Source organism: Macrosteles quadrilineatus, unplaced genomic scaffold, assembly GCF_028750875.1.
Source record: "Macrosteles quadrilineatus isolate MER2022 unplaced genomic scaffold, UCM_ALF_1.0 Scaffold_9__3_contigs__length_116548681, whole genome shotgun sequence".
NCBI lineage: Eukaryota > Metazoa > Arthropoda > Insecta > Hemiptera > Cicadellidae > Macrosteles > Macrosteles quadrilineatus.
In genome coordinates, this window is record NW_026542602.1 from 6,128,279 (window position 1) to 6,140,949 (window position 12,671).

Sequence of the window (12,671 nt, forward strand, 5' to 3'; positions counted from 1 at the left end):
CACCCTGTTGGTAATCCTTGTAACTTTAATGCTATTGAACATCATAGAACAGAACCAACTTGTTTAATTGAAACAGCTGTTAAGATTCATTAATTCCATTTCTCATAAGGTTAACATGGGAAACTCCAGAGCCACTGGGGCGGAGCCCTTTTAAGAATTTCGAAACGGGAAATAGTTTACTTCCTATTCGCATACCTACAGAATTTACACACCAAATTTCATAACGATCGGTGAAGTCGTTCCGGAGGAGTTTGCAGACAAACACTGTGACACGAGAATTTTATATATTAGATATGTGTATACTTCTTTATTTTTATTTTTCTACCAAACCAGTCTTTACGTTTTTTGTTATTAATATTTATTTTCGTAACACTTCAAATCAAATAAAATCAAAATCATTTTTATTTCAGTAAGTAATACATTGTTACAATACTTTGTCAGAATCCTTATACCTTATCCTCAGTATACTTAACTTTATAAAGTTAAACACTCTAAAAATACAAAAAAATCATTGTTAAAACATGTCATAGTGGAAAATTCTGTCCCTAATAAGTAAATGAGATTTACCATATAAAACTACCATGTTTTCAGGTGTAAAACATACACTGTACTTTATGAAACACTAACATTTATTATCCACTTGTTTTTTAAATGTTAATATAAATAATAGATGAAAATAAAATATTAAAAAGTTTCAATTCTACAAATTGATAAATATTTATCTTAGTGTATAACTGTAGTAAAGACAATATTAAAGGTATAATCATATTTGTGAATAATTTCTTCACTGAGTTTTCACCACATACTTTTTGTTGCTGTAGTTTTGATGATTCATAACATATCAATCTAAAAATAAATTAGTGACTATTACAGTAAAGCAATTAAGTTGAATAGTTCTATTTTGTGCTGAGGTGTGAGTGAAATAGGTGACACATTCTCTGATATCATTGTTCGATCTGATTAGAAACACTATATTAAGCCTGATAGAATATTCCGGTACAATCTTTGCGTTCTATCTGTGTGGAAGATCAAGCCGTGACTCACAATGAGGTCTCTACATCTTTCCCTCACGCTGATGACATTTTTATTCGGTAAGTACGACAGAAACTCCATATTTTAATCTGATACTTTTATTTTTCTTATATTAAATGATTTTTTCTAATAATTGAGGATTATGTTTAAAAAGTTTTTTATAAGAATATGTCCCGTAATAATATAAGAAATTAAACATCAAAGCAATGACGTGTAAAAAAATAGTAAAGCATTTAGAAAATTCTAAAAAAACTTAATATCAATTAAATTAAGCATTGAATTCGATAGAGGACAAGTCTCTTTCAAGTATATATGAAGTTTATAATCATGTAATTAATTAATGTTTAAGATAATATATTATCTCGAGCCTTTGTAGTTATTACTTAAAGTACTTAACTCTAGTTTAGTTAGTTATGGTGAAAAAATCCATTAATTGTACGGCAAAGATGTTGTTCAAATTTGAAATAACCAATGTTGAAGGCTCTAAAATTAAGTACTCATAGAGATGCGCTTAGGATCTGCAAAACACATTAATATCCCAAAAATATCTAGTCATGTGAAAAACTTTTGCTGCAATAATAATAGCTATTTACATTACAAGTGTATTAAGAGCGTTTTTACATCACGCAAGTGAATGTTGTGCAACGAGCGGAAGCGAGTTGCATATTTCACCTAAGTGATGTAAACACGCTCTTGCGTAACGTGTAACGTACACAATTTTACCTGACCCGACAATATACATGGGTTTATGTACAATATGTTTCATTATCCATTTCACTCATCTTCTAACAGTAACGTTCTTTTACAAACAAAAGCTAGGTTAGGAAAACACTTAAAAGCATAACAATTACATTCAAGCGCGCAGCTGATTTCTAGCATTGAACGTCGTTGGCTCCATAGAGGTATATTTTTTAAGTTAAGCACTCAATGTTATTTAAATGGGTTTCTTTACATCACCGAGTGAGTTTTTGATACTTTACATCACTCGAGAAGTAAGGAAGTTGTATACATCACGCTTGGGATAGGGAAGTTTAACATGGCGGGTTAGGTAAAATTTGTTTATGGAAGTCCTATAACGTTACAGTAATCAATAATTCAAAGTTTATATCTACATAAGTTTAATTATTGTAACTGTCCATCGACAAAATTGGCTGTAAATATCTTCCCGGGTGAGAAGCATACGATACTTTTTGCCATATTACCAGCCGAAGGTTTTTGCAATAAGTTTTTTTGCTAAAATTTAGATATGGAGACTAACATAACCTATCAAATATTTTAATAATTTCATCAGTTTTCAAACATGGAATACTGTACCGGTAACTCATACCTGTATTTGGAATTTTTGTTCAGCAGATTTAAGCCAATGTCTTTTGTAACTATTATTTCACGTGGAATTTCACAATACTCTCTATCTATAGTACTGCATCTTCTAATATGGGCTAGTTAGTAAATTATCACAACACTCTTCACGGTTGTCTTCGTCAATCGAACACAAATGCAATATTTGCATTGTTGCAGTGGACAAGTCTACATGTGATGAGGAGGGGGAGTTAGCTTCATTTCCATGCACAAGATTAGTAAAAAAACATGTTTTCCATAAGAAGTCCATTGAAAACAGGGGTTTTCACATTTATTAGGCCTATTTGTAATATTTTCTACTAATCAAAATTTTACTTTGCAGCTATGATTGACTTGCATGAATTACCAAGAAAGTTTGAACTTTTTGGAACATTAAACGTAAGTAATCTTTTGAATAATTAGGTGAAGTGTATAACACCATTGGGCATTGACCATGGATGCAAGTACTTATTGTCAAATATTAAACTTTGGTGTGTTTATTAGAAATCATGTTTTCCTCTTATTTGGGGAAGATGTTATAGTGTGTTTGCTCTTTTATTGTAAAATCAGATATCAAGCAATAGTATTTATGTAGGTTCTTCTATTTGGTTGTAAACATTTTCAAGTTTGGTAAAATAAGTTGCAAATGAAGATAAGACTGCAAGACTCTTTTAGTGTTATCTGACATCAAAACACTCTAAAACTAAGTTTCCACAATGTACAACAAATCATTTTGCTGTAATATCTGCTAATCAAACATTTTCTATATAGTGATTTATTATGCTGTAGACATAAGGTATATCTAATTACACTTATCAAAATGCCTTGTCTGAAGTACACTCCTCAGTTCCGGAGGCACCACTGGGCCCAGAGATTATCTCATCACCTCCCTGGCTCCACATTGAGAGGTGTTGTTCATGTAAAATAACATAGGCAGCGCCGTGATGTCAAGTGTCACATTACTAACCTCGAGCAGTTATTTAAAAAAAAATTCTCAGTTCTAGAAAACTCAAATATCTGTTATGTGCAGGGAAGACTCAAACGCAGCGTTGAGACAACACCGCAGCCGCACGTGACAGTTCACCACTACCACTACTACTACTACTGCTGTCCGGACATGGCTGCTAGAGTAAAGAGCGACCCTCGGCTAGCTCAGGCGTTGCACAACGCATCTTGTAGCTTCGACAAATCAAGCGTCCGCTGTGAAGTACCTTCCTCTCAACAACACCAGCAACATCAACAACAACAGCAACATCATCCTCAACAGCAGCAGCAGCATCAACAACAACATCCTCAACAACAGCAACATCATCCTCAACAGCAGCAGCAGCATCAACAACAACATCCTCAACAGCAGCAGCAGCAACAACATACTCAACAACAGCAACAACATGCTCAACAACAGCAGCAGCAGCAACAACAACAACATACTCAACAACAGCAACAACATGCTCAACAACAACATCCTCAACAACAGCAACAACATCCTCAACAGCAAAAGACACAAACCATGAAACCCTACAGAGCAGATCCGTTCTACATTGACCGACTGTTCAACGACCCGTTCGGCAAACAGTTTTTCGACTTTGTTACAGACAATTTTGTCAGAAGAGACAGTGAGAGGGAGCTGGACGAATGTTTAACATCTGCCTTCGACGACCCGATCTGTACAGATTTCTTTAACTTTTTCAATCAAAACTTCATGAGGAAACCAGAAAAACACGTGGCTCAAACTAATCACTCCACTCCTGTGCCACTCCATGCGAGTCAACCAGGGAATACACAACAACCTCACCAGTTTAAGGATTTGGAACATTTTAGAAAAGTGGACAGTATGTTTAACGAACTTGAAAACAACATGAAGAAAGCCTTCTCGAAAACATCAGATTTGGGGAAAATGCTGGGTGTAAGATTTGATGATTTTAGATGAGTTCACTAAAACACAAATGGAAACACGGGTATCATTTTTTCATTTTTTGTATATTTTTTGTTAATTTCATGCACAGTGATTAAAATGTATTGTAAGATCTCTCTACTCAATTCTTTTGAAAACCTGTTTTCTCTGGCAACAAAATAATTATTTGGTTTTATATATTTTAATTTTTGTTAATACATTTTTAAACTATAGCAAGCCTGCAAGTGCAAACCATGATATGATGTATAAACCATTGAGAGCATGCAATAAACATTTGTTGTACGTTATCTTTCAGTGGTGTTGTCATTATAAATTTTCCTATTCAAGAACGCATCGTCTTAAAAAACACACAAAAAATCATTGATAAAATAATTACCTTATCCAACCACAGTTGTTTGTATGACTAGTTTCATTCCTTGGAACTTCATCAGTTCAATTTGTATACAACCACATCATCAATGCATTAATACATCGTGGAATGTCAATAGATTCTTAAACAAACTGTCACAATCACAATGATTGAAACTTGTTAGGTTGATAAAATATTTAAAATGGAATTAAAATTGATAAAACTGCATATGCTTGGCCAGCACTGCCTAATCACTGCCACTGACTAAATAAAACTGACTGAATCATGATGTCCCTTATTCTTTCCAGTGCCACCTGCATTTCAGTTTGTTTTGTTCTAATTTTATACTTCTTTGCTTTGTAACTTGTCAATATATGTATCAAATATAATATTTGACTAGAAAGAAGTCTAATAATTTAATCAGACTTCTACTTGAGTTTTTTAGCTTTGTAGATGGTGAATTTGTGAGTTTTAATCATCATCAATTTTTATTCCATTTTAACAATCTATTGCATATATTGTAATCCTAGTATTCAGAATTAGGTAAACCAGTTAATGTAAATAAAATCCAAAACATGTAATTTAGATCACTTTAATCGATACTATACACTGTATAAATACATTGGTCTAACCTAAAAATGGCACATAGTTAAAATGTAAAATAACTTAATCAACACAATTTATGAGCAAATCTTTACTTAATATCTAAAATTTTGTCAAGATGGCCACTTATGTCAAAGCCAAAGGATGACCCAGTCTTCCTGGTTCTATCAGCTTTAAGCCTTTATTTTCTCTGTTTGTCAAATTCTATCACATAGGCTAACTTTTTTGTCAAGGAAGTAATACCAACCTTTGAATCCTTTTACAAATGACATTTCTAGTTTTTACTACCATTACTCACAAATTAATCATTTTTCTAATTCCTTTAACTTAATCCCAGTTACTTCTCCTCATTAACAGATTTTTCCTTTGTGTCCGAGCTTACCAGTTTCAAACCAAAACCAATTTAATCTGTTTGCCAATTTTATACCTTTAAGTTCTTAATGTTGTCTCGACAACAACCAGCTTTGTTTCACGTTACATCCCTTCATTATAATTTACGGTGGGCTGGGTCGGCAGCAGTACAGTCCTCGGAGGTTCTGCCAGTCAGCTGTGGCACGCTGGAGGAGCGCAGACCGAGGTTGAGAGCCGTCAACAGAGGATTCCGTCCACAGCCGCAGTTGTTGTTAAAGTCGTCCAAGTCCAGCGCCCAAACCATCGCACCCCCCAGGCCGAGGTCCTTTACATACTTGGCCTGCGGGAAAAAAGGTTTTGATTTAATTTAGCTGTAAAAATAGTCCAAAATCACGTGCGGTAGAAATAATTTGTTGCAGCCCTATGTGAACAGGAAATTTCAAGATTAAAAGATGCACCATTTCTTTTTACCAAAGAGTGCTAGGCCAACACATAGTAACTTGTGAATTCAACTTATGGTTGCCAGATTGATAAGTATAATGGTAAGTATTCTTGGAAGTAATGATGTACATTTTACCAATTTGTGTGGCATCATCAGAGGTTTTTTTGCCCTAAAACACTAGGCACGAGCGCGGGATTATTTTGCACATTACTTCAGGCTAGGCCTAGGGGCTGCGGCTCTATTACTGAGATAAAATCCATTGGTGATTTTGTGGGATTTTACCCAGGACCGAAGTCCCGCACTCTAACCACTAGACCAGCTCGCTCCCCGAGGCACTGTATATTTTTGTTCTTAAAACTGGGAATACTACACAAAGTGGTAAGATGTCTATTTATACAAATATAAAAATAACTGTTTTGTAATTTTTTTACAATTTCAAATTTTACAGCCAAATTTCAAACTATGATACTTAAAGATGACATATTTATCTTACCTTTCTGCTGATGTCCGAGACATCGTCGTAGCCGATCCACTGATCCTCGTAGTGAGCCACGGCTCCTATAGACTCCTTTGCTGGTCGCTCCACTACCCAACCATCCTCACGCACTCTCTCGCATATCTACATACAGGGGTTTGACAGTTATTGTTTGAACATAACATAAGATCATTTATTTAAAGCCCAATGATCAGGGACAGCTGGGTCCAATTTTGAACTGCAATAAAGCTATAACTTTTCTTAGATCAATCTGGCTTCCTTTTGATCGCTAAGCGAGCACTATAACAACTACTGTACATTTATTCTGAAACTAGCAACCACTTTAAGAGTCGTTGGAGCCTAGCCCAGCCAGCGAGATCGACTTAGGCGCTGTCACACGGTCAACTAGAGAACTACACGCGGCGGTGGCGCTTTCTCTTAGCCGTCTAGAGAACTACGTAGACGCGCGGCGATTGCGCTAAACGCAGAATGGTTGTCGAGCGGAACCTGTGGGAAGGGAAACTGATGGTAGTGACTCACACATTCTCGGTACAGCAACCAGCAACAGTACAACCTTTGTAACTGAACTGCTGCTGTGTTGCTGTGTTCCTCTCTCAACTCTCACTTATGTTTAGGTGTTCCAGCTGCAGTCAAACAAAACTTAGTACTATGCAAAAGTATTGTTAACCATCTTTTTTGATTTTTTCGAACGTAAACTAACAAAAACTTGTTATTATTTTGTCAACTATTTCAATTTTTAACAACCAAAACTGTACAACCAAAGAATATATCAACTTCAAATTGAAGTCATAACCTAAAAAGTTCAATGCGGTTTGTAATGTTCCTATTAACTGTATAAACAGCTATTTAATTGAGTTCTTTCTTTTGTGCTCTGGTTTTTGTTATTAAAAATCTTTAGTACTTATGTATTGTAGCGAAAAGTAACGTTCAAAGAGCGAGTGAAAAAGGGTCTGAACATATTCTCGTCCTTATTTAAAGTGCTCGATAAAGCTCATACTTCAAACATAAAATGGTCTCAAATATTATCATTGACTATATATACCTACTGTAGGTATATATAGTCAATGATATTGTATAATAATGGCTCAGTTTCCACTCATGTTTACTGTCTGACGAACAGCTAACTTTTGCATTTACATTTATTAGTCATCATATTTGCGTAAATAATACAATACAAGATACAAATAATTATGATGTGGGCCTATTATGTAAATCAATCAATACATAGCAAACAGTTTTCAAAATAATATATTTTCCCATTTAGTCTTACAGAAACATGACATACAGTAAGGGCTACCCTATTTCAGCTCTACAGCTTAAAACATTATTTTTCGAACTGTTGGTTAAATAATTTGTATATTTGAAAAACATTGTTTGGCCTTATATGTTTATTATAATGCGGTAAGCATATTAATGTACACTGTGATATTTTGTAATAAATTAAAATGAAATATAAATCGTTACACTATTATTTACAGGAAACATAATATTTAAAATTACTGTCAAATAATTAACAACCATACAAAAAAGGGCTATATAAATAAATGAAGCTTACACGTAAGTGTAAACTTACTTGCATTAACCAAATTAACATTTGGATTACTGTACAAGTATTTAAACCACTTATATTGTATGTTGGTAATCCGGAGGCTATACATGTTGGAAAATGAAATCTATAATTATGTAAAATAGTTCAAATGACCAAAATTGTCGAATGAGAAATATGAAACGCTCTTAAAACTTCATCAATAATCATGGGGTAATTTTCAGACGCTCAACAAACAACAAGTCAAGTATTAAATAAAGTATAAAAATTGAAAAACATCTGTATAAAACCGCTATTCATACAATAATATACAAAGTCTTTACAAAACAAATAACTCATTATTTCAAAATAAAAAACCACAAATAAGGGTACAATACTGTCAAATGGTTCATGTGGAGTTATTTACAAAATACTACGGACAATCTTAAACAACAAGTCAAGTATTAAATAAATTATACAAATTCGAAAATATCTTAATACAACCCCTATTCATACAGATATACAAAGTTTTACAAAACAAATAACTCATTATTACAAAACAAAAAATCACAAATATAAGAGTACAATACTGTCAAATGGTTCATGTGGAGTTATTTACAAAATACTACGAACAATCTTAAACAACAAGTCAAATATTAAATAAAGTATACAAATTTGAAAATATCTGTATAAAACCCCTATTCATACAGATATACAAAGTTTTACAAAACAAATAACTCATTATTACAATACAAATAAACGGTATCAGCACTCTGACACATACTTTCTCCCATAAGTTTGTCAACAACCTTTATCATGTGTAAGCGGTGAAAGTAAATATACAGAAGTAATTTGTCCGATTTTGTTCAGAATTTAAAGGACTACATACTAATTTTTTTCAAAATCGTTCAGGCCATTTTTGTGAAATCTGACTTTTCCGTTATTTTATGGGGTTTTTATGGGGAAATAACATAATTTACAATAACTTTTGAACCATAATTTTTACAGAAATGGGATTTGTACCATTTTGTTCAGAATATAAAGGACTAAAACATACAATTTTTTTATCAAAATCGTTCGGGCCTTTTTTGGGAAAATCCTATTTTTCTGTTATTTTATGGGGTTTTATGGGAAAATTCCCATTAAAAATTAAAATTTTTAAAAATGAAAAAACTATCAAAACTTTAAGGACCATAACATACTATGTTAAAATATAACCGGATTTTTTTCTAAAATCCTATTTTTCGTTACCTATTTTATTGGGTTTTTATGGGAAAATAACATAATTTACCATAACTTTTGAACCGTAATTTTTACAGAAATGGGATTTGTACCACTTTGTTCAGAATTTAAAGGGCTACAACATACTAAATTTTTATCAAAATCGTTCGGGCCATTTTCGAGAAAATCCGATTTTTCAGGTTTTTTATGGGTTTTTATAGGAAAATCCCCATTAAAAATCAAAATTTCAAAAAAATGAAAAAAATGCCTGGAGATACCATGGATTAGAACCTACATACCAAATTTCATCGAAATCGGACCACAGGTGTAGTCCCTAGCTCTGTACACATCCAGACACACAGACACACACACACACACACACACAGACATCACTTCGAAAACCACTTTTTTGGGTCCAGGGGGACCCAAAACGAATATATCCACTCAAAACTCAAACTCGAAAATTTTGACGAAAACAATACTTTCTCCATATACTATGGTATAGGGGGAGAAAGTAAAAATCACAAATAACGTTGCAATACTGTAAAATGGTTCATGTGGAGTTATTTACAAAATACTACAGACTCTACAGGCATGGCAGTGGTTTTGCGAGCTCTTTCTTTTCCTCCCTTGACTTTTGCGCTTCCAAAATATACAAAGGCTCTCTTAGGGGCATACTCCTACGTTTTCTAGGGTCCACTAATTCGGGTAAAAGGCAGTTCATGTAGAAATCTGTCAACTTAGATTCCATTTCAACTCGCCAGAAGTCGTCATCCCGGTTAATTATGAATCTTTTCATACCTACAGGTGTCCATAACACAAATATGCAGAAATCTCTTTTCGTAATATGTAATTGTCCTTGCACTTGGTAATGGTATTTGTGCTTTGGTTTTACCACTAAGCTTTTGGAATGCTTGTCCATTACAAACATTTTACCTACTTCCCCTACTTTTTTACTAATTACATCATCGGGTGATAGGTCCTTTCCTGCATAAGGGCACTTAATTTCAACAATGCCATCATCACCTATAAGGCCATCAGGCGTTGCCCCTAAAAAGGGAAGATTTTCATCTACGAAAAACCCGCAAGGATCTACGGGCTTTCCCAATTCAAGCGATAGTTCCCTCCTGGCTTCCTGTTCCATATCTCTGCCATACCTAGTGGCTGGGCAGTCTTTGGGGAAATTGTATAAAATCTCAGACACAACAGGGGCAGAGTTTGAGTACACTTTCCTGTTGCACACCTTTCCAAAGATGGACGCTGTAAGACGGATTCTCCGCTCTTCTCGCCACAGCTCACTGTTACACTGATCCCTCGTGTTTTCTTCTAGTCTACGTCGACCTTCTTCAGGTAACTGGAGGCTTTTCATATGATCTGCAACCTTTCGTTCATACACATCTGCATCTAAGTCGGGCTTTTTACACAGGGGTCCATAATGTTCATCTTTGTTATCTTTCGTGTTTGTGATTAAAGAACGCCGAGCTTTAGGTTTTTGAGCTCTCCTTAATCTTGCCAAAAGAACGCATCTTCTAGCTCGTTCCTCGGATTGTTTGCTAAACTTTCCCGGGCTTTTCTTAAACATGGTTTTGTATAGGCTATAGTAGGAGCGTCCTGAGTTGTGACGTACCACTGCTGCAGCACATCTAGCTTGGTAAGAACCTTTCAAGCAAAAGTTTACCCTTTTCCCTCCTACAGATCGGGCTACCGCAGCATTATAGTGTTCTACAACATTGCTGTCAATATCTTGAATAAGATGCCTGCTCTGATCGGCAAGCGCATCAACGGCAGCCATTACTTTCTGGTATAGTCCACACTGCCTCATAACAGGAACGTGATTTATTTCATCAGGAACAGTCTTTTTGCAAAAGTAATTGAGTTCACTACAACGACGGTGTTCACCAAAAACATGGCTAGGCCCATTGATTATGTCTTCTCTCAACTGTTTAGCCTTTTCTTCTATAGTGTAGATTCCTTTCTTCCTGTATGCAATAGCTTTGGTAACAGCAGTTCTTAATCTCATGTTTGCAATGGGTCGCTTTGTCGGTGTTTTGATCTCTGTCAGTTGTTGTAGCTATTTCCTTTATCTTATTGCAAAAGTTGCGCAGCAAATGATTCCTACATTCGATCTTTTCGACTTGCATGTTGTCATAAGGTCGCACTTCCAAAATCCGTTGGTAAACGCTGCTGTCTCCGTCCGCTACTATTTTCTTATACTTGACGCCATGCATATCAACACTACAAAGGAAGCCCTCCACAATTGCTGCCGCCTCCATACTACTAGAACTTTTGTCCCAATTTTTGAAACAGGCATGAGGCGGTGGGTCCATAGGTTTCCCAGTGTACCGAGCACACATACAACAGTACTTATTCTTTACACCAAAGTAAAGAACCTTTCTCGTGTGATACCCCACAATGGCTCCCTGGAATGGAAAATTGGAAATAGTTACTATGGCTATACGTTAAAATATTCACAAATTACAGCAGTTTTTGGTATTATTTCTCCCATTACTAACAACCACTTTTACTAAGGAGGTGTTGCATCACTGATTAATGTTTGAAATATATTATAATGACAAATCGTTTTGTAGTACTAACTGTATTATTTTATTCATATTTTATTTCCACGGTAATTCTTTTACGCTGAATGTGCAGGGTATTTTTTAGCGCAACCCAAATAACTGCCGTACAAAACTTATTTATCATTATTTTGTATCCCTGTATTCTTTACTTGCCGATACACATTGCCAATCAGTTAATTTGAATTTTTTACCCAATATTTTAAATTTTCCCCGGTTTTTTTCTCCCAGAATTCTAACCCCCGTTCGGACATAGAAATTAGTGAGATTAATTCATTTTCTTATATCAGTTTTGATTGAATAAAAAAAATTGTATTACTAAGTACCCTATCTTAATTTATTTGTAACCTCAACTAAGTAAACTGGTTTCGCTGTTTGATTTTCATATTCGAGTTTCGGGTTTCGACTTTTGTGGCCCACTTTTATAAGCACGCTACGGCGGTTATTTCAGGTTGAGTTATCATAAATATATTTGTATTACTTTCCTGGTTTCGTCCAAAAGAACGTCACTTATTATGGAGACAAAATAAACCTAGTGCATGGCAATAAATCACTCCGGACACAGACCCATCGATGTATAATCACACCCAGATACAGGTGGTGACAGATGATGCGCGAGGTCAACGGCATGACTATGACCTTGGCCTACTTTGAGGGGATTTGGCGGGCAAAAGTATGACTCATCTGGTATCGTTCAATTCATAACGAAACGAAGAACGTCCGACAAACATATTTATGACTACCCAACCTAACATAATCGCCGCAGTGCGCTGTAAGGGTAACCTCCGAATAATACCAAGGTACCGCAAAAATAGTGTATTTT

At 34.9% G+C, this 12,671-nt stretch overlaps 2 protein-coding genes across 2 annotated transcripts in view; one reads left to right on the forward strand and one right to left on the reverse strand.

Moving 5' to 3' along the window:
• The first annotated feature begins 1,017 nt into the window (after nt 1-1,017).
• On the forward strand, nt 1,018-4,523 carry LOC129004004 (alpha-protein kinase 1-like). The gene is made up of 3 exons (XM_054432372.1): nt 1,018-1,091; nt 2,714-2,769; nt 3,401-4,523. Exons 1-3 carry the CDS (start codon nt 1,046-1,048, stop codon nt 4,298-4,300), a joined length of 1,002 nt encoding a protein of 333 aa, XP_054288347.1. The 5' UTR covers nt 1,018-1,045; the 3' UTR covers nt 4,301-4,523.
• Nucleotides 4,524-5,226: 703 nt separating this feature from the next.
• LOC129001980 (probable chitinase 10) overlaps nt 5,227-12,671 on the reverse strand; it is a 50,415-nt gene continuing 42,970 nt past the window's right edge. The window contains exons 49-50 of the mRNA XM_054429449.1: nt 6,524-6,649; nt 5,227-5,928 (exon numbers count right to left, since the gene is read on the reverse strand). Coding sequence (XP_054285424.1) covers nt 5,725-5,928; nt 6,524-6,649 — 330 coding nt within the window. The 3' untranslated portion in view covers nt 5,227-5,724. The remainder of the gene's footprint in view (nt 5,929-6,523; nt 6,650-12,671) is intronic.

Excerpts from the sequence above, each read along its gene's own strand:
- LOC129004004 (XM_054432372.1), top strand. The coding sequence starts at position 1,046 with ATGAGGTCTCTACATCTTTCCCTCACGCTGATGACATTTTTATTCG. Across the intron at positions 1,092-2,713 it reads GCTGATGACATTTTTATTCG|CTATGATTGACTTGCATGAA; the intron begins GTAAGTACGACA and ends TTTACTTTGCAG. Across the intron at positions 2,770-3,400 it reads AACTTTTTGGAACATTAAAC|GGAAGACTCAAACGCAGCGT; the intron begins GTAAGTAATCTT and ends TGTTATGTGCAG.